General features: G+C 39.9%; 1 protein-coding gene across 1 annotated transcript; it reads left to right on the top strand.

Moving 5' to 3' along the window:
- Positions 1 to 9,540: 9,540 nt before the first annotated feature.
- PLIN2 (perilipin 2) lies at positions 9,541 to 22,955 on the top strand. Its single transcript, XM_021535450.3, has 9 exons — positions 9,541 to 9,665; positions 11,697 to 11,749; positions 11,831 to 12,026; positions 12,682 to 12,764; positions 13,253 to 13,538; positions 13,837 to 14,021; positions 14,766 to 14,900; positions 15,395 to 15,685; positions 21,999 to 22,955. The coding sequence occupies exons 2-9, from the start codon at positions 11,720 to 11,722 to the stop codon at positions 22,131 to 22,133; spliced, it is 1,341 nt and encodes a 446-aa protein (XP_021391125.1). The 5' UTR covers positions 9,541 to 9,665; positions 11,697 to 11,719; the 3' UTR covers positions 22,134 to 22,955.
- The last annotated feature ends 28 nt before the right edge of the window (positions 22,956 to 22,983 follow it).

Below are 22,983 nucleotides of genomic sequence, written 5' to 3'. Positions count from 1 at the left end.
TCCATATGAGAGGAAGACTTCACAATTAGCTGAATTGTTCTGAGGAAAGCAAAGGAAAAAGACACTGAAGTTTTGATTATAAAGGAATAAGTTTAAACTCCACATGGTATAGTTTGTTTTGGCATTTTTTTAAAGGCAGTCTAGCTAGAACAGAAATGCTGACTAAACCAAAAGAATACCTGCTTAATGCAAATAAAACCTGATTGTGACAAAGTAAGAAAAGTTAAAGAAACACAGGTTTTTGGTAGGCTTCAGTAAAAAGACTAGAGATAGTTTTGTGCAAGGACACTGGACTTCAGGACAGTTTGGATGGATGGAGACGAGAGATCTCTGAAGGCTGCTCTTAGAATATATGGGTTATTAGAGAGGGTGAAAGGCCCTGCTTGGAGTCACCAGACATGACACATGGCAGGTCCTAGAGAGTGGGGGAAGGAAGAGACAAGGGGTAGAGGGAGATAAGAGAGGATCCCAAGAGGGAGAGGGTGTTCCAGGAGAGGGGGAGTTCCAAGAGAGTGGAAGTTCCAAGAGAGCTCCTCAGGAACTCCTTATCAGGGGGCTTCAAGGTGGGCTGGAACAAGACTTAGGCCAATGGGGTCACAGACACCTGATGCTTCAGGGAAGGGTTACAGGTGTGGGATGAACCATACATTTTGGGGGTTGAGATAGAACAGTCCATTTGACTTTTGCACCTACCTGTAGGTAGGGGCATTGTTCAACCAGAAGTGGGGATTGTCTTCACCTTGGCTGTACTATTGTTTTCTAGTTGTTCAGTAACTAAGGTTTGGTATCTCAAAACTTGTTACCATCTCAATCTCTGTATTTTCTAAATCATTTGCCAGGCAATCATATTTATAAGGCTTTCTTGTTTCATCTTCCCCAACAGTTTTGTAAGTAAAGATTGAAGTAGGTTCCACTTGCTTAAGGTATTAAAGAGAGACGCCTCCCTTACAGGGAGATGTCTGCAGGTGTTCAGAAAAAAGGTTTTCAGAGAGTAGTTACCCTGGAACTCTCCCACTACTGGAGTAGGAACGGCACGGCTATTCAAATGGCTCTTTGCATGCCTTTAGATTCACTGCCTGCTTCCTGGGATTTGAGTGAAAAATCACTTGGAGAGGTCTCTAGTTGCTCATTCTTATGTGATGCTAGCAGAACTTTAATGAAATAATTGTTAGTGGCTATCTGTCATCATTCTTGTTTGAAAGAGCAGTCACAGCCTTTACATTATTTACTTACTAAGCAGCTGGGGTGAACTTATAAATCTATTGTCCTAATCTCTTGAAGGAAGAGACAAACTCTTACCTTTTTTAGCAGGCATGTAGTAACTTAGAGAATTAATTTTTGTTTTCTCTTTGTATCATCCTTCTGCTTTTAAACTTAAATATAGAAACCTTAAATTTCTTTCCTGGTAGAAGAAGTAAAAACTAAAGAGATCTGGAAGGAGGAAGAAGTTGGCTTTACAGAAATAAGAAGAACTCTCAGCCCTTGAGTTAGTTTTTTTTCTCCTCTCAGTGACTGTTGGTTACTGGAGCTATGAAATGCACTTTTTTGAAGGGCCCTGATACCATCCCTCTTCCTGAGGGTTTGGCTACCTTAGGGCTAATTTAATATCATTGAGGACTATCCCTTCTCTCTGATAAGCTTGGAAAGATCCCTCCAAGAGACCTCCATTGCAGACAGCACTGCAGAAAGTCCTTACCTTCTTGTGGGAACTGACCTAAGTGATTGGATCCTACCTGAGCTACAGGCGCTACTACATCAGAATCCTGTCTATGCCTGACCTTTAGCCTTCTAATCTGGGTCCAGACCCTAGAGCACAGGATGATGTCCCATCCCGACCTTGGACCTTCTTCATCACCATGGTCCTGTCTGGTGATCATTTATTATCCTTACAGTGCCTGGTCCTAATTCTGAATTGCTGGCTTGTATTCCTGGCTTCCCCTAGCCCTGTCTCATGACCTTGACCTTGCCAAATGTCCTGGGCTCTTGGCAAATTTCTGGGGTGTCCTTCAGCTCCCAGCTCTCCTCCTTTATGGAGTAGCCAGCCTGTGCTGCATGGTGACCTCAGACTTTCTTGAACTCACAACCTGGTCAGCTTGTGAGGAGGGATGCACTTATAGTACTTACATTGGCATACATTAGTGTGTCAGTTGACACAGGCAGGCAGAGGGAACAACCACAAACTTGTGGCTTGAACACAAAAAGTGAATGAATTTCTGTTACTTTGTGAACTGGTGTATCCCCAAAGCAACACCTGGGCAGAGGTATACAAATGGACATGCAGGCACTCTTAAATTCAGTCCATGCTAGCGGATCACTGGCCTGCTCTTCACATATGCTATCCAGAGTCATTCCCAGCTGTAAAGTCATTTGAGCAATTCACAATCCTCCTCTCCAGTCTTCTGCATTTTAATCTATTTGCCACAGTAAGTAGTGTACATATTATACTAATGACTGTGTAAAAATTTTACATTTATTTTTATATTTGAAGCAGGCATAATGATAGGTATCCTGGGAGAAAACTGTGCTTGTGAACATACCTACCAGTCAGGTGCCTCTCCTGACCCAGAAAATTAGGAACCAAATTTCAGTCTGGTTGTAGAAAACTGTTGCTCAAAGAGAGGAAATACAACAGTTTGTAATTGACACAAAGGTACATATGTACCAAAGGTACATATGCCTTCCAGGAATATCCAGGATTATCTAAGAAAATATATATTTTTAAAAATCCACCAAAATAGTCCATTTTCAGTTTCACCTGCCATTAATATGTTCCACAAAAGAGCCTGATGGTCTTGATCATTCCATTACATTATTCCCTTTTGTGTTCTACCCTTCTTTGTTCTTTATACGTTCCCTTGTTAGAATGGAAGATGAAGTTCCAGAAAATGACCTTGTTCTGCACACATAATCCAAGCTGGCTTTTAGTCCTGGGATCTTCTGTGATCACAGTTTCACTGTCTTACTGAAGAGTTTTTTGTAGGCTCAGTACCTATTGTTCATTTGGTTACAGAACAGGGCTTTACAAAGAAAGTATCAGGGTGCTGGCCAAGCCCTCATTCCAGCTGTTTCAAAATTAAAATCTGGGAGACTATTAATGTATAAAATTATACTTTGGTGAGTACGTAGTTCTTCAAAGTTCTCTTCTGGGATGATTTTACTGCATGGTTACAGTATTGTACAGGGGAGATACAGCTTTCTGTTTCACTAATGCTGATGGAACAGATTGTTATTCTCCCCTAAGTTACAAGGGTTTCAGATCTAGAGGTTGATCTTCTTGTGTAAATTATTCATTCATTAACCCATGTGAGGCAATGTGAGATGAGTTAGCAATGTTATTTAAACTATCTGAAATAAGCAGATGTAATTTGATGGACACAGGTTGGGGAGCATTACACAATTCTCTCCTTTGGCAGATCTGAGAAGATGTTGACATCTCTATCTACAGAACAGGAGACTTGTGGGAAATGTTAAAGTAGCAATTTCTTCTCTATTTCTTTGTACCATTTTGTCTCTGCATTTAACCTGCCAGGGCATCAGAGAAATAAGAACTTAGTAGTTTAGTTTATTAAAATGCCTTTCAGTTCCTCTTCAGTGAACCTTGTACATATTTCAGAATATTGTTATTATACCCTCAAACAAGTATAATTGCTCCTCTCCATAATAAATGAGGCATTATTATCCATTAATGATCTGTGAACTTGATACAAGTGGATACTTTAAGATGAGTAATTGCTAACCTATCCAAATTCTGAAGGTTCACAAGTGACAGAATCCTGCCCTGGTGGACACATGGAAAAGAGGAGCAGATTTTTTAACCCTCAGAATATACGTAACAAAATAGTATAAATGCTGAATTTCTATCACTTTCAGAAATTCAACTACATTTATGCAGATACTATTTTTTTATCCTAAGTGTTTTCTTTCTCCTTCTGGACTCCATTTCAGTTTCTGTTGCAGGTTTGGACCTTTGTGGACTTGATGTATGCTCTTCTGTTTTTTTAAGAGGAAACAGAAGCTGGCAAAGAACAACCTTCGGCATCTACCTGTTTTACTAGCTTTCCTTGAACTTCAGATAACAGAACATTGAGAAACATCATCCCACGTCCACATGCAAGTTGCTCCTTATCTGTCTTGAACCTGTCAAGGCAAGTTTAGCTAGATTTATCTTGCCAGGACTAAATTAAGAAACACTCTCACGAAGTCCATTGCCTATAAATCTAAGGAAGAAGTAACCTCATATAGCAAAACAAAGACAAAGAGATTGGGAAAGAGCTTTCCATATGCTCTTAAAAAGAAAAGAAGTATTCTTAGATTTGCCTACTGATTGAACAGTCAATGAAGGTACAATTTTCACACAAATTTACAGTCTAACTATCACACTTCTTACACTATTTCACTGACATGAAATCTACATTTTTCCTTCATTAGGACTTTTGGTTAGTTAGTTAGATGAAGAATACTTTCTTACTCAGATTAAGAAAACTTTTTCCCCTACAGTTGTAAGAAAAACTGTAAGAGTTCTAATTAGATCCAGAGTATAAAATCACAGAATCATAGGATAGTTTGGGTTAGAGGGGACCTTAAAGATCATCTAGTTACAAAGATATAGGACTACAGATCAAAACTCTCCCAAAGATTGGCGGTCGTTGAGTGCATTTCATATTTATTTGTTAATAATAACGTGAACTCATCATTTTAATTTTACACTTGGGAAAATTGAAGCAACAAGAGAGTTAGAATCCAGCTTCTAAGGCAACCTGATTTTGAATATCTGAGTTGGGTATGCCTTTTAGAGGTATTGAATATTTGGAAACTGCTGTTAGAGCTGAGGAAAATTTGCCCTTTTTCAAAGCTATGTTAGTTACCAGCCTGGGCTTGCCAGTTTGAAAGACAACACTACTAGATTATGAAGCATAGTAGGCTATGAATCTGAAACCAGTTACATTCACATTTCTGGTTTATTAAGTTCACTTTACTTCTGGTTTTGAGCACTGAGGGTGAGGGGCTCTGTTTCTGACTACAAGAATAGCATTTAGAAATAAGCAATTAAACAGAAGTAAGCAGCAACCCTGTGAAGAATTTTTTGAGATTATATGGAGAAACAAAGTAAGTAGTTATAAATTCTGTAACTTAGGGTAGGTCAACACTGATGAGCTCCATTTTCACAGCATTACACTCTAGTCTAGCAGGAAGCCATGTACCCCTGTTAATAAAATGGGATACTTAAACTCTGCTTCTTACTGGAGCTGGTGAATTTGAAATGAATAGCATGTGTTTAGCAAGTGCGGAATCTTGAGGAGACCCTCATTGTTACTACTGGATTTTGAACCTTGATCTGCTGCTTTTCATTCCCCTGAATCACTGACTAGAATACATAATCTTGTGTACACACATTGCACAATACAATAAAGCAAGCACCTAGTAGCCTGATTTAATAGTATAAGATAGTGTTTGATTTAGCAGGTTGATGAACTCTGTACTGCAAAAATGATGCATCATTTTTATTGATTGTGACAAAACAGCCAGGTGGGCCTTAACCAGGGCATGCGAACATTTCCATGCATGAGTAGCACAGTATCAGTAGCACATATTCAAAGCAAGTATCTTGTCAAGAGAATAAATTCCAGTGCTACCCAGGGATTCTAAAATGCTTCTAAGAGAAAGACATTTGGCCTTGTTCAAGATAAAAAAAACACTATGGTGAGCAGCCTGTGGAAAACTTAGAGTATCATGAGTATCCTCCACAAACATGGTAGAGTAACAGCAAGGCTTCCTTGGAAGCCTCTTTGGGTAGCAAAAGAAGAATGTCTTCCACACTGCCAAACCTGAGACTTAATTCTGTCTCCAAAGGCTTTTGCCACAGGATCTTTTGCAGCTAAATCAGAATAGAACCCAGGAAGTCAGTAACTTGATGGTTTCCAGCAACTGTCTGGCCCGCTTTCCTGTTTTTGTATCAAGTCAAAAGAAATGTAAGTAGAGAAAGCTTGGATGTTTTGTAGTGCATTCACCTTAGATTCTTATGTAGTATATAAGAATAAATACACATCTATGGGCTGATGGGAGTTACATATCACGTGAGACATGAAGACTTGCTGTTATCTTTCTGAAGTGGAGCATGACACCATAACAACAGGTTGCTGCCTAGCAACCTAGATGATATCTGGCAGTGTGATAGATGAACTGTAGACAAAAAAAAAAAAAAAAAAAAAAAAAAAAAAAAAAAATAATCCTGTACAATATGTAAATATGTATAACGTCTCCCTGTCCTTATCAAGCCAGCACAAGTTACTCCCGTTCCTCCTTCTTCTGTCATGATTAAACACATAACATCTGTGGGATGGGTTTATAGTGCCTGTCTGCCTGTAGTTGGTCATGCTGTTGCTTGCTTTTGCCTTTCTTCAAGTATTCAGAGGAGAACTAAGTTTGACCCAATTAACTTATTTTGAGTCAGATGTCAGGGTAACTCTGTTACAGCTGAAGAGGAAAGAGGTAATGGACAGCTAAAAAAACATAAGACACACTGAAAGATAAATGCATTCTAGAAAAAATGAATTTGTTATAGAGAAAACCTGTAGGTTGTGTTATTCAGAAAAAAAAATGTGCAGTGCTTTACTTCTGGGCAGAGCAGAATAAGGATGCTATTCTTTGTATGTGCAATTAGTGTGGACTTACAAAAGGAGAATCAGGTCTCACAAATTAGATATCCTCTTCTAGAGACATGAAAACTAAGTGAGTCACGGCAGGAAAACTGTTGACATGATTAATCAATACAAGGGGAAGGCTTTTCATATAGAAACATACAAAAGGCTTAATCCCAAACCCAAGGAATAAGGCAAATAAACAGTTTGAGTGAATAAGAAGTTAGTTGCAAGTTCCAAAACAGAATGGTGTAAGACAGAATTACAAAGACTAGAAGCAAATTACTGTGAGACTGGAAAGAAAGGGGAACAATGAGAAAGCTGAGAGAAAATAGTCTCCGACAATTGTGTTATTTCACAACTAACAGTCTCAGGGTGTCCAATGCAAGTAAGTTGGTTTCCAGTTCAGTAGAATCACTTGAATCTCACATGACATCTCTAAACACGTAAAAGAAAAATGTTCTTTGAATATTAGACATTTGTGAGGTCAGATGAATAGGTGTAATGAATTGAGTTGATGATTTATGTTATGGACCCAGAACCATCCATCCTTCACAGCTATAAACACCTTCATTTCCTTTGTGTCCCTACAGCATTCCTGACTGCTGGGAATACTTCAGTGTTGGTGCTACTGGCAAGAACTTGAGGCAAAGAAGGAATGTCAGTTTTCTTGTGGTTCAAGCTTCCTACTGAGAGCCTGAAAAACTGTGTCTGGCAGCAGTCCTTCAAAGCCTGCTAGCTTCCTAAGGCTGTGAGCAGACATAATTTGTTGATAAATCCAAAGGGCCACCCTTCTCTGCTCTCTGCAGGCCAAACTAGTTTTTGAATAATTTCTCGTTACATGGCTAGGAGTATGACACCACTTCACTGTTTGAACAATCATTCTAAAGACTGAGAAGAGGCTATGGCTAGCTATCTCAATGTACAAGCACAACTACTTTTAAATAAAAGTAGCTTTAATCTGTTGAAAGGACTCTTAGTAATTTTTTAAATTCCCAAGATTTCCCTCCATCCACCAGCTTGAGGTCAAGTGAAGATCCCTGTATCATGTTTTGTTAATACACTGGCACTCTAGCTGTCAGTCAGCCCTACATGAGCATATTAGACTATTAACATGTTCCTAAAGGAATATTAGCACGCTACTCAGGTCCCTTCAGACTTAGCACTGCTCTCCCCTTTGGCCTTTCTGTCACCTTGCTAGGGAGAAGCTGATAACATGGTCTCAAGACCAGTGGAAGTACCTCTCCCCTGCTGGAACTGTTGATCAGGGCATGGATGGCATGGATAGGGCTTACTGTCCCTGCCCTACCTTCTCTAGAGCATCCCACATCTTGCCATTTCAGCTTCCCAGGGCTGCTAGCTCCTGCCCCAGTGATGCCACAGCAGGGAGGCTCTCCTCTCTAGCTTCCCTGAGCACTGCTGGACCCCAAGGTTGATGTTCCAGAGCTCCTCCACTTGGCTGTAATAACATGGTAAGAAAAACTGAAGGACCCATGTTATCTATTGCTGCTACCATTGCCAGAGCTGTGTTACAGAGATAGGAGGCTGAAACCTGAGGTATTCTGTATCATTATAATGAGTTTAAAAGAGACACAACAAAGGAGAGGTTTACTGAGATCAATTAGCTCATATCTTAAATTCTTTTTTCTGCAGTTAAGGATACATAGGTGAACTTATTTTCCAAAATGTTAATTAAATGGACTTGGATGGATGAATGTGCTGAGGTACTGCGAATTACTTATTGAAATAATGAAAATTCTTAGATATATTATGTGACTTAAAATATCTGCCCTTGCCTCATGGAAGAGAAGGGTAGGGTATACTATTATTGCCTTAGTCTTTTAGTAAAGGCTGGTGTGTCATGCTTTTGTGTTATCTGTTACTACTGCTTTTCTTGTTGCTCTTCAGCCTTCATCTTCATCAATTTTGACAGGGACCACACTGCTGCTCTCTCTGTTTTATGATATTTGAGGAATTTGGTCAATCCAAGATTTAATGTTATCCTCTCCCTCTTCCTCCGCCTGCCTTCTCCCCATCTGCCAGTGTAAGAAAGGCAATGTCCTCAAGAGGCATGTTTGTAGATTTTCAAAACTTCAGGAAAGCCTCTCCAAGTTTATAAAATACAGAAAGGCACCTAGTTGTGAAGAAAAACATGACCACAACCTAGATTCTTAACCTGCCAAGGACTGCCAAGGGGTTGGTACTATGTCTGGTTACTGCATTCTGGCATAGTATGTCACTGGGCTGTGAGAGTCTCGGGTGTTTCTGTACTACAAATAATGGCGCTACTTATTAGTAACTAAATCCCTGGGATGGTCTAGAATTCCCAGTAGACACACGCATGACAAAGGGTGTTAATTAATTTTGTGGTAGCCATGGACACGCGGAGTGGTTTACATTTGAGAAGCCACATGACCGGGAAAAGAAACAAAGACAGCTCTCAGATGACAACATTGTAATGAAAAGAGCAGAGTATATGTAAATTTTGGTACGCATGCTAGCAGAGGTGTAATAAATCTTTTCGAAGAAGTAAAAAATTCTGGTTTGTTCCACTTATTTTGCTCTGCTATCAGGGAGGTTTAGGTTGAATACTATAAAAAGGTTCTTTGTCCCTAGGGTGGCTGGACACGGGAAGTTCCCCGCTCCCCAGGGCAGCGGTCACAGCACCATCGTGACAGAGTTCGGGAAACGTTTGGGCAGCGCTGTCAGGCACGCGGTGTGACTCTTGGAGCCAGCCGCTGGACTCGGTGACCCCTGTGGGTCCTTTCCAACTCAGCAGATTCTGTGCCGCAGCGAACCGGCCTCCCGCAGGCCCGGCCGCACACCAGCGCCCCTCAGCCCGGCGCTGCCGGCCCGGCCGCGGCGGTCACCGCGCTCGGCCCCGCCCCGCCGGCGGTGACGCGCGGCGGCGGTGACGCCCCATAAATAGCGGGGCCAGGCCGGCGCTCCCCACTCCGCGGCGGCGGCGCCCGTGCCCGAGACCCTGCCCGTGCTCCCGTCGGCGGCGGGCCCGGCTCCTCCTCCCGGGTGAGTACGGCCGGCGCGGTGCTCCGGCGCGGCTCTCGGCGGCAGCGCCGGGCGGCCCGCCCGCGGGCCGGCTCCGCAATATGGCGGCGCGCAGCGGCGGGTGCGGCCCCGTGCGGCGCTGCCGCCGCGCCCGCGGGCCTCGCGCCCCGCGCCCCGCGCCCCGGCCCGCTTCGGTGCCCGGGCCGAGGCGCTCCCGGGGCCACAGAGTCCCGAAAACCTCGTCCGGCCCCGGGAGCGGCGTTGGAATGCCCCATCCCGGAAGCGACTCCCGGAGGCGCTTGGGAAAGTGGTGCGCTTTCCTGCTTCGGCTGCCGTGGCGGGCCGGGGCAGCCGCCGCGGCTGCTGTGCGTGGCTCGTCGCGCTGCTTTCTTGCACTTCTTTCCATAGGGAGGGGCGAGTAGGAGAGAAGTTTGTGATGTAGCCTGTGTGCTTTCCTCTCCAGAAACTCCTGCTGTCTCTGAAATATGCTTGACCTTGGATTCCAGGCGTCTCACTCGTCTGCTACAGAGAATGGATCCGACTTTTGCTAGGGCTGAACCTATTCAGGGGGTTCTCTGAAACATTGCAAGATTCTAGTTATCTTTTTTGTCTTTACGAGCACTTCACAGGAAGGAATAGCTTCACAGGCTAACTGACTGCTTTTTTGACTATAATTCAAATGCATGCCCTATGTTAGATCTTATGAGACACACAACAAATATTGAATAATCCTTAAAGTAACGGCCCTTCTTCCTTTGGAGGCCAGATTCTGTGCCGTTAGCATCTTTTCCTGTAGCATGCTTTGCAGTTCATGGTGAAATACAGTTGTATTTCAAGTGACCTGACTTTGTGAAAAACCTAGCACATTCCTGCAGCTATTTAAAATCTTGTTAAATTAAATGAGAACTTATTTGTTATCGCTGTAACCATTGTCTGTTACTTGTCTTCCTTGTGTGTTCCACATACAGTGGTTAATCTCATTACCGGCATTACTTTATGGCACATAAAGTATGTTAATATGTGCAAATATGCCTGCAAAATGTTAACGGGATGCCTTTGTCGTTGTTGCCGGTTATGTAATGGGGAAAAGTTTTATTTTGCCTCAGATGGAATATTAACATGTTCCTTTTTTTGCTGTCAGACATATGAGACAGAAAACTGCTGTTGGCTCTTTGACAAACCTAGCAAACCAAACCTGGCAAACCTTGTAAACCACAATCTTTTTGAGGACAGACTCCTAGTTTACCTTTTTGTTGTCTTCATTAATGCAGATTCTTCTGGAACTGCAGCATTATGTGAAATCATTAATGGAAAAGGTGCTTTTTGCAGATTTAGCTCAGCCTGCATGTGTACATAGGATGACAGTGTGCTTCCAAGTGTTGTCCTTTTGTACTACTGCAATACCCTGCCCCTCGAATTGGGTCCTTGTAGAGACAGCTGTTAGTATTTTCTCCATGGGAATACATGTTGGAATGCATGTTGAGTACTGTAGATTTGTTGAATGACCAATGTTTGCAATTTGTTTTAGTAGGGAAAGTGTAATAATCTGAATTAGCATAAAGGAGATTTATTTTCTGCAATATGGAAATCTGATGCTCTCACAGGAATGCTAACTACTTAGCAAGCAGAACAGAGTGAGCCTTAGGTGGGCTCTCTAGAATCTAATCTGATTAAAGCTATTGGTGGTGGGTTCTTTGTCTGACTTGAATATTCTAAACTAGATTTTCAGTGACTTGCAGGCTGGCTTTTGTTTGTCCTGGCTCAACAGATAAGTCTGTCTTAATTCTTCTAGAAAAAAATTACTCCACCACCTGGTTATTCATCAGTGAACTGCTGTACGTTAAAGCCTGTCTCGTGCATATGCTGTACTTGCATTACCTAAAATAAGTTTTGGATTTGTAAATTGTTACAATGAAATAATTCCTGTATGCATGAATGTGAGCATCCTGATCCCAGTAAATGGTGTGAATCAGAAGAAGGTTGTTGGTTTCAAAGTTTGGTACTTAGATAAAGTAGGTATGATGCTATAACTCATATATGCTTCTTTCACAGGCTAAGGTTCAAGACCTGAGAAAATGGCATTGGCAGCAATTGATCCACAGCAGGTATGTCTGAGTTAGTCCCGTAATTTCTTTTGTCTAGGTCAGAAAATAGGAGTCAACTAACACCTTTCTCTTTTAAAACAGAACATTGTATCGAGGGTTGCCAACCTTCCTTTGGTGAGCTCCACCTATGATATGGTGTCCACAGCTTACATCACCACAAAGGATAACTATCCTTATCTGAAGTCAGTATGTGAGATAGCGGAGAAAGGAGTGAAGACGATTACATCAGTAGCCATGACAAGTGCTATGCCTATCATTCAGAAGTTGGAACCACAAAGTAAGGCAAAGATGAAGCTGTTGATAACTTTAGTAATTGCTTTTTCTATCCAGATGCACTTATGGTTTAACATGGTCATGCTGGTCTTGAATGCTATTTCGCATACCTGACTGAACCTGTTGCCTGACCTGTTGTGTAACTGATTACACATTGATAAGACTTAAAAAAATAAGGTGATAATCCAGAGTGAAAGCAGATTCCAGCTTTCATAATACTAAATTGATGGATGACTTTTATATGTTAGATGATTATGCAATGTCTTGCTCAACACCTTCCTTACCTTTCACCCGGTTTCAGAGGCTACTGTTGTGCTTTCTTGCACTAAGAACTGGTTAAATTTGGAAGCTGTGTCACAAAGCTGTTGTAACCAGAAGCCTGGTTTCATAGAATGGCAGAGACAGGTGTTTGAGCTTCTTCTGCCAGTTGCTTGTAAATTATCAAATGAATTTTCTTTGCCTGCAAGTGAGGATTTTTTTTTTTTCTGGCACTGTAAATCTGCCTTTTTATTTGTCTTTTCTGACTCAATACTCACTGAGAAGAGGAAGATACTGCTTCAAGGGTGTTGCATGAGTTCTTTTTAAAGAGGAATTTTCAGTTTGAGTTGTTTTACTAGGGGAAAAATAATTTTAACCAACTCTTGTAATTTCTTTTTCAGTTGTAGTTGCCAACAACTATGCTTGTATAGGTCTAGACAAAATTGAAGAAAGACTGCCTATACTGAATCAACCCAGTGACAAGGTAAGTTCTTTCCATTTATGTATGCTAAGCAGAAGAACCATAAACCTTTATTTTCTGTTATCACTAAAACCCAAGGGAGAAACATTTCAAAAAGCTGTGCCTGAAGCAGAGCTTGGAAGCAATGAGAAAGTCAAAGATTTATCTGTAGACCTGTTTGTTGCCTTTGAGAGACCATTAAGCTTTTTTTTTCTTTAATTATTTTAAATTGCCCACCAATTTCTCTGTAGGTGCAGTTCATGGTGGGTGTCTTTTAAAATGTGAGTCTTTGTCTCTTGCATGAAGTGCCTGGATTACATTCACTGAAGTTTTTTGAAAACTTCAAAAACTGTGTGGCAGTCATATTGTTTTTTTTTTCTTGTACAAATTTTTTTAGGACAAATTTTCTGCTAGATATCCAATATTTGTACAAGCTTTAGCATATAATTTCCTGGATTATGTATCTCTCACTAGTTAATACTTTTAGTAAGTCCTTGTATGTCCTATGGCAGGTTGTTGCCAATGCCAAGGATGTAGTTGTTGGAGCCAGAGAAGCTGTAACAACCACTGTGACTGGTGCCAAGGAATCTGTTGCTCACACGATCACTGGAGTTGTGGGCAAGACTAAAGAAGCAGTGCAAGACAGCGTAGAAATGACCAAGTCAGTTGTCAATGGCAGCATTAACACTGTCCTGGGAAGTCGTGTGGTGCAAATGGTGAGCAGCAGTGTGGACAGTGCTCTCACAAAATCAGAGGCCCTTGTAGACCAGTATCTTCCACTGACAGAAGCAGAACTAGGTAAGACAACTTGAAGGTTTGGTTTTATTGGAATGATTATATTGGGAGAGAAGCAAGCAATCATCCATTCATTGCTTACTCATAGCAGGGAAGGGGGCACGTGTTTCGCAAATTGTCTTTTGCCTTCCTGATTGTAATAGCAGCATCTTCACAAGGAAGCAGCATGAAAGTAAGGATTTCTCTGTCTAATCGTAGTGCTAAAGGACTACTCAATAATTTGTTACTAGGCAGATAAAATTGTCTCAGAACTCCTAAGTTTTCCTCCAGTGATCAGTTTGCTTCCTTTCTACATACCTAGAGAAAGAAGCTGCAAACGTTGAAGGCTTTGAAGTTGGAATCCAAAAGCCAAGCTACTATGTTAGACTAGGATCCCTGTCTTCAAAGGTCCGCACACGTGCCTACCAACAAGCCTTAAACAAAGTCAGAGATGCTAAACAGAGAAGCCAGGAGACAATCTCTCAGCTCCACTCCACCGTTAGTCTGGTAAGTTTAAACTTTCACTTGAGATATAAAAACCATATGTTGGCCTTGGTTTAGAGTGAAGAAAACGGCTCAAAGTGTCACAGGAAAACTGGGATTGCTCTCTGACTAAATCCATGAATACATTATTACATTAAATACAAAGAATTTGCCATTAAGCAATTTTTTTCACCATTCAGTAGAGTTCTAAATTGGGCTAAGATGTGAACTAATGAGCAATTGCCTGTAACTGCAAGCACTGCAGAAACAGAAGTGAGAGGTTTAAATTCATTCCTGTTTTGTAGTGCTGGCTTTGACACATACTTCACTCAGTGAAAAAAGTGTCATGAGGTTTAGAAACACATCAGTCTTTTAAATCCTTTTTATTAGTCAAATTTCAAATTCTTTTGGGACTTGCTGTCTTTCTACTTCTATCTCTGAGTATTTCTGGTACTTCAGTAGTCTTGCAGCAAATACCTTTATGTACATGACAAACTGCACATAAGAGTCATGGCCTTCTATACACTTTCAATTCCTCCTGTAGGATGCCAGTGAGGTATGGGGAAATAGTTGGAACTATAGCAGGGAACACTACACAACATCTTAAAACTGCTTTCAGTTTTCAATTCTTTGAGACTAAACACACTCTCATACTCTCCAAAGTTTTTTATACTGAATTTCTGAAGTATGTTAAAAGGAGGCTACAAAACAGTCAAGGTAGAGAAACCCTAAAGGAACTGTTTGGACTCTTATTTGGCTGTATTTCAGATCGAGTATGCCAGAAAGAACGTGAATAGTGCCAATAAGAAACTTCTTGGTGCTCAGGAAAAGCTTTATCAATCCTGGGTAGAATGGAAGAAAAATACAGGCCAAAATGATGGTGATGATCTGCGTAGTGCTGAGGTAAATAGATGTAAATGTACACCAGAAATAAATGTATTTTATCCCATCAAGGTAATCGCAAACTAACCATTTGCCATTACCTTGAGAATGCTCATCCTATTTAGTGTATGAAACCATGTTTGGATATTTGTATGTAGACTAGCTAGAAACCATTTATGTGATGTATCCAGACCAGAAATAATGATTTGTCAGCAGTCTTAGGGATGTACTTACTGAGTCCTATACATAGCTTTCAAGGATTGTTCATTGATTAGAGTGTACTTACCTGCTGTGACTTGTTATCCAGAGTTGAAACAAGAATCTGTTTTACTGTCACAAAGTACTTGAGTGTTGAAGAAATATCTTTGATGCTTCAGACTTAAAACATGGTTTGTCTGCTATAGCTTTATTTCACCTACTTCCCCTTTACTTTGCTTCTTTATGTATCCTGAATTACATAAAACTGCTACAGTTATAAAAAGACACTAATGTGCTGTTGTGCTTGTTCTTTCTAGCACATTGAGTCAAGAACTCTAGCTATTGCACGGAGCCTCACTCAGCAGCTTCAGACCACCTGCCTCACACTGGTCTCAAGCCTACAGGGGCTGCCACAGAATGTACAGGATCAGGTTTACAGTGTTGGGTCAATGGCAGGTGATGTCTACCAGAGCTTTCGGTCAGCATCTTCTTTCCAAGAATTATCAGACAGCTTTATTGCAGTTAGCAAAGGACAGCTGAAGAAAATGAAGGAGTCTCTGGATGATGTGATGGATTATCTTGTTAACAACACACCGCTCAACTGGCTGGTAGGTCCCTTTTACCCACAACTGCCTGGCATTCAGCATGCTGAAAGCAAAGGTGAAGGGGAGGAAAGTTCCAGCCAGAAAGACAAACAGCCTGAACACACTACTGAACAAACTGCATAGCATGCATGTACTCTGCTGACTGACTAAATGAGTGGCCTTACTAAGTGCAAGTGTCAAAAAAATCCATTTTCACCATTATTTGGTGAACAACTTGTAAATACAGGAATAGGGGAATCTATAGCCAGGACACTTACACATGAGCTGTATTGTCCTGTGTAGTTAAGCCACTCTTAAAAATTCAAATTAGACTCAAGTGCCTAAGTATGGGCAACTGACAGTTATCAAGATGCCCTATTAGTCTGTCAAGCACCTCATCCTGCTTCAGTGGTATTAATACCACTAGCCTAAATGAAACAATGAAAGCCACGATAGCTGAAAGCCTTTGATTTGTTGCTTAATCTCTAGTAGAATGATATAAAAGCCTTACATACTGTGAAATGCATTTAACAGCTCTACGGTCTAGCTATGTACACTTAAATGCTATGTTTGCTGCAGATCACACATTTGAGAAATATGCATCTGACTATCTCAGATTCTATTGCTACATCATTCCTGACAAAAATTCTGTTGAGTGCAGAATTCCAAAGCTGAAAGTGGGGTTTCTGAATGAGTCAGCTGGAGTTAAATGCTGTGACAGTGTTGCCATTAACTATACAAATTGAATTACTGTATAACACAGTAACTTGACCACAGAATCACAGAATATCTCAAGCTGGAATGGACTCGTAAGCATCATCAAGTTTGACTCCTGCTCCTCGCAGGACTACCTAAAAACTAAACCATATGACTAAGAGCATCGACTAGATGCTCCATGAACACTCTTCACTGATAGACCAAATAATTATCATTAACACATTTTTTAATATGCAGTATAAAGGCAAGATTCATGCTGTTTGTACCCAGGTGCCTGGTGTTGTGTGTGTGTGTGTGTTTTTGTAGCCATTGTTTTGTAACTCATTTTTGTATGTTAGTAATAAATGCTTTAGTAGCCAAATCCTGTCTCCTTTGTTTCAAAACAATCTAACTTGCTCTTCTGTGACTCTCTCAAACTGGGGTCCAGCAGAAAGCAAGTTTGACATGCAAATGATGTAGATGTGCATTGAAAATGTTTGTGTATGTATTGATGAATAGATAAGATACTGCTGCAGCATTTCCTTCCTTTTGAATTTCTATGTATCAGTCCATTGAGTCTTAGCTTTACTGCTGCTTTTGCTGATCCTTGCTGTTGTCACTTTTAAAAATGCCCTAAACTGTCAGCTGCTGGATGTTCTAATAGTGAAAAGAGATGGATATGGACAAAAGAACTCTCTCGTCCCTTCACAGTAGGTGTATGTGCTTGACATGGTCATCTACCTGCTTTATCTTCTGACTCCCTATAAACAGTGTTTACTTCTCAGCTGTATCACCAGTTTTAACTTAACTTTGTTGTCCTTTTGAACCTGAGTGACAAAAGAATGTTAACACTGAACTACTTCAGTGGAATTACTCTCAGTAAGTCCTGTGAGCCCCTCTACTTGAAAATAAGTAGTTACTAAGAAATAAGTTTTCTTGGGTTAGGGCTGTCCAGGTAAGTTGTATCCTTTTTCCTGATGCATGCCCTATGCAGCTTCTGGTTGCAATCATCTAGTGTAGCAATGCCAGCCACCACTTTCAAAGAAGCCAAATAGTGAGGCAAAAACGCAATTCAAAGGAAACATATCACACAGTCACACATTGCTACATAGAACAAATACCTCCATCTGGCTTGATGTAGGCACTAGCAAACTACATGTTGTCCAGCCTTTTAATGTGATAGTTTTAGTTATTTAGATTGGGGTTGTCCTGTAAGTGTGAGGAAGACTGTTTTAAGCACAGTATTAAACAAAACTAGCAAAACAGGATTGCAGGTAAAGAGTGTGTAACTTACAGCTTTTAATAGTCACCTTATATACTGGCAGTGCTTAACATGAAATTAACATGAGATGATGAAACTCCTTTCCAGCTAGGGCCTGAGTTAAGACTTCTGGAGACATAGCACTGTCAGGAATTAATTTATTTTTAAGTTTACTTTACTGTTGCATAGAACCAGGAAAAATAAACTTTTTATCTCCACTTGCAATAATACTTGTAGAGTGCATCCACTATTGTAGATACTCTTAGGAACTGAATGGAACTAATTAGTGGTGGGAGCAGTGGGCTGTTTAAAGAAGGGAATTCACATTTTTCTATGTATATTTTAAAGTCTAGTTGCTCTAGGACTTCATCCTGAGGTGATCAATCAAATAAGATACTCAAACTTTTTAGTGTCTTTTAAGGACTGAGAAATGGTGCAGGAGCAGTACATTGTGTCTGTTCTGTCGTCTGTTACTGGTTTGTATTCTTGCATGGCTCTCCAGCTTTACTAAATCTCAGCAAGCAGATGAAGTGGAAAGCAAAGAAAACTTGTTACCAGCCTAGACTTCCAAAGCACTTCTTCCTTACTATGCACTGTTGGGTGGCTTCTCTTCATGGCAGCTGACCTACCACTGGTGGCTGCAAACAGGGCAAGACCTGGTTAAATGCCTACCTAATGGCTGAACTCTTGTGTCATACTGTTGTGATAAGTGCTTCTTTTGTTGGATGCTGCCCACCCCCAAAATGTTTTTAAGTTTCTGTCCACACATGCACAACCCTCCCACTGCCCATCAGAATTAACAACTCCCTAGTGGAAGAGATGGCTGAGTAATAGCAAATTCTTATGTTCCTGATTTTTTAAAAATATAATAAAGTTCTCTGATTAAGATGGTTAGACTCTGCTAATAAGGAAAGCATTGAATGTTTAAGCTGATTTGCAACCGTAATTGCATGGGTATCTTATTGCAGGTAATTTAGCACAGTGTATTCCACATTCCAGTCTAACTGCAGCTCTACAGACAGAATTTGGGATTTTTCGCTAGTGCAGCTAAAGAAAGGGACTATTACAAGTCCACTGAAGGCAAGAATGATGCCTTCCAAAATCTTGTCTTTCTGCTACTGTTTTTGAAGTGAGGAAGCTGAGGTGCTTCCTCACAAATAAAGAAGGGAAAGCTGAGATACTGTTATCTTATCTGTTTCTCTTTAACTGTATATATTAAACAGCTCAGTTACACTGCACAGAGGCTTGCTTCCTCTTAGTCCAAAATCATGTTTGAGGATATAGCTTGGGCTAGAAAACTGAGGTTTCTTTGGAACCTTTTAAAAAAGGTAAGACCAGATGCATTGAAAATGATAGGAAGTATATTCAACTATTTTCAACAAGGCAGGTAAACTAGATTAAATGGAACGTCAAAGGCTTCTAGTGTCACAAAACCTGGGATGGTAAAGGTTAGAATACTAACCTGATAATAAGAGTATTATCATTTTTAAGGTTTTCATGATTCAGGAAATTACTTTTTCTCTTTTAGAGAGCACTCAAAAATTGTTCATGCTAGTTGACATTTCCTGTTATCAGGTGGATTTAACAGAGAGCTATTAGTCTATCATTGGTGATAATTGCTTTTTAGAAAAGCTTTCAGTATAAGCATTTGTAAATAGCTCCATATGGTATGCAAGTTTTGCAGACATTTATAGCATTGCCCAAAGCCAAACAACAAGATTTGTATAAGGTCTGGAGTTGCAGTTAGTTTGCCTCAATCTAAAGAAAGGTGTAAAGGTTTGGAAATGTCTCCTATTCTTCTAATATTTTTGCAATAATCTTTTCCAGAATTCAACTTGGGGTAATACTTTATAGATAGTAAAATAGGTGAAAGGATTTGAGAAGAACAGATTAATTATTTCTCGTTATTTCAAGAAAAAAACAGTAACTACCACCAAAAGACTTTTTTAAACCCTCAAAAAGATGGAACAGAACCAAACTTATTTTTAAGCATGCTTGGTTAGTAATTTGCATGATCGGAGAGTCTTACATGCAGCAGCTTGCTGGAAGTATTATGCACAATATTTTGTCAAATGACTTTATTTTCATTTATTGCAATTTTATAGCAATTTTATTTATTTTGGATAATACAGTCTCTGATGACTAAAAATAAATGCTTGTTCTGAAAGCTCACAAAATGACAATGCTATGTCAAAATGCTAGTGGCTCCGTTCTAAAAACTTAGCAAAAAAAACCCAGATTGAAGTTGTTAGTATTGACATCAACATTTGTATATGAAGACAACAAAATGCCAAAGTATTTTTTTGCACTGTTCTATGTAGGGATCTTGCAAGTATTATATCTTTGTAAATGATTTACTGAATCATACAGAGAAATTTCGTGAAGAAGAGTTATATCTGGTCTTACTCTTTTATTGCAAGAATTGATAGGACGTTGAAAGATAGCAGTGAGTCAACTGTGAAAAGTGGTGTGGAAGCAAAGGTCTTTTACATAAGCAATCCCATAACACTAAGGGATTATTATTATTATTTTAGTGAGACTGGTATAGTCTAATATACTGATAGACTGATATAATAATATACTAATAGACTGATAATAGTCTAATATAATTTAGGATGGTCAAAACCGAGGTGAGTCATGTTGACATCCAGTCTATTTTACTAATGCTGAGATACACTCCAATTTGAAATTCTCTCATGGCTATTGAAATTGTACTATTACTTCAAAAGAGTCAGGTTCTTCTACTGCATGCATTAAGGAGATGAAGAAAGCAGAAACATAAGTTTGAGCAATTACTCTGTTGTCACTAAGAACAAAATGGACGTAAGTAATGAAAACCTCTTAAATGTATGATTAAGAAAATTCTTAGTGGTCAGAGACACACTTACTAAACATGGCTGTGTCCTGGTCAGTGAAAATACATAAAACTATCCATTTGGGCACATTGCTAAAAACTGTATATAGACTATTTAGTCTTTTTAGGATACCTACATTTGTACTGCAGTATGAAATACAAGAATGTGATGATAATGGGGAAACCTATTGCTTTCTCTAAGCGCGGTAATGAGAATTTTAGGAAAACCACCATAAGCAGAAGGATGCAAGATAATTCTTGCTGGTAAAAAGGTGTGTTTCCTGCGTTCCTAGTGCTTTTTGATCTTTTGGGAAACAAAAATTACTCATCTTATTTTGATCAAGTTTAAGTTCCCAAAGTGGTACATACATTTATTTCATGGTATGCACAGCAGTGCCTGGTTAGTCACATGCTGCTTTAGTTATTCTAATAATTAGTATTTCAGAGATCCCTGGTGCCCAATTACTGGTGCAGTGCAGTGCTTCTGGTTGCATACAACCTGGTAGCTGAAGCAGCAGTCCCTTTATTTGATATATTGTCTGCCCTTCTGACCTGTCATCATAGCAGGCAAAGCATAGATTTTTCTGGCATGCTGTCTTTCATTGAAGTAAGTCATAAGATATTTTGCAGTTAGGGAATGCATTAAAATGTGTAAGTCAGTAAGTCAGTGCAGAGCTTAAGTTACAGCAGCCTACAAGCTGCTGTTGCTTTGAACATGCAGAATCAAGGTCCTGTCAAAATGCAGTAGTAGATATTTGCTGGTACTGTGTCTGGCTCCAAGTATGTCACATCACCAACATTAAAACTAACCATAAACCATGCTACAGATTTGTTTTTCACTTGGGGCAAAAACTTTTTTTTTATTAATTTTATCCCATTTTTCAGAAGTGCCTAAGTAATCTAAGTCCTACTAAGGGGACTTAAGGGTTGGGACTTAAGCTTCTAAGTGTCTTATCCAACATTTTTAGAAGTCTGTAACATCCATGTATCCTGATGTCTTTCTGGCAGTTCTTGAAACCCTGTGCTGCTTAACAGTACAGAAACATGCAGTTTAAACAGAGACCAAAGTGAGATTGCAGTTCTAGGTATTTGTTTCATCAGAAAAGGTCTGGTGCGGTAGGTAGGCAGAGTAACACAGCAATCCATCTCAATCTTCTCAAGGCAGATTACTTTGTATAGTCCATTGCTTCAATGAAAAGAAGAAAGGCAAAATTAGTTCGAAAACCTCCTTTCATAATTTTCCTGTCATCAGTTTCACTAACCTCAGTTCACTACATTCATCTTTTTTCTATCTCTACTCTAAAATCAGACCTTCTAAGCAACTGATTTCTGTCTTGTGTAGTATTTGATTTGTCTTAATCATTCCCGTTTCCTTTGTGCATGAGCATATTTCACTGTGTAATCAGGATGTTTGGTCTGGTTTCTAGAGGTGCTGAGCACCTTTGTGTCCTATCTTCAGTGAAGGAGTGCTGGACAAATTTGTTTAGTTTTACTTTTGAATTGATTGAAATTTCATTCCTACACAGGTTCCAGATTTCACTATTACAGACCTGTCTTCAGAGTCAGATGATGTTCCAGACATTTTGGATTTGGATGAAGAGGATCAACAGGATTTTTCACGCACAAATGGTCCTTACACTACAGGGCAAAGAGCTGAATAGAGAAGCAGAAAAATGTCGTTTTGATACAATGTACCTTTGCCATGTTTAATTTAGATTCCTCCTTTTTAAAGATGCACCTGCCTAGTTTAGGGATTATGGGGATACTTTTTTTAAAAATCAGTACTGTTTCAGTTAGCTGCATCAAAAATCTGAGTTTTTCAATATAAGGAACGCACACTACATTAATTGGTCAGCATGGGTGTTAGGCTTCAATTCTACAAGCCAGGTATAGCCTAACCAGTATATCCAACTAATCTGATTTTTATTGATGATTTGTTCTCCTGCTGGTAGCAGCCATGAGAACACCCCAGTGCTTTGCATATAGGGCTGCCAACAAAAGGAGTTGATGAGGATTTGCCCACTTTCAGTCTGTGTGAAAAGCAGTGCTGCATCTACCTCTTTGCTGCTGGAAGGGGTAAAACACTTTGTCTATCTCAGATTTTCTCAGGTTCTTTTGTTAGGCTCTGCACCTACAGAGCTTAGACGCTTAGAGCTTTCCTTTGGCAAGATTGCTTTATGCACAAAAGGTCTTCCTTTCTTTCCACATGCCTTCTGTGTGCAAATATTTTGGCTGTCATGATGCTATCAGTTGTGGCACCTGAGACTAAAGGGAGTAAATGCTTCAGTATTAAAGTGTTTTGGGTATAAGAATAGCATTTAAATAAGAAAGGGGAAGAGACTGTAAAAAGGTAGAGTGTAAAGAGAGAAAGACTTCGCACAAAAGAAAATTTGGAACAAAATTGGGAATTGAATGTAAGGAGAGTTCTGGCAACAGTGATTTTTAAAAAATGTTTTAATAAAATCTCAATCATTTATTTGCTACGGGCTGGTGAGTCTGCATTTGCTCGCT

The sequence above is a fragment of the Lonchura striata genome, chromosome Z, assembly GCF_046129695.1.
Source record: "Lonchura striata isolate bLonStr1 chromosome Z, bLonStr1.mat, whole genome shotgun sequence".
Classification (NCBI taxonomy): domain Eukaryota; kingdom Metazoa; phylum Chordata; class Aves; order Passeriformes; family Estrildidae; genus Lonchura; species Lonchura striata.
The sequence above is the reverse complement of the archived record's forward strand: the minus strand, read 5'-3'. Positions and strand labels throughout refer to the sequence as shown.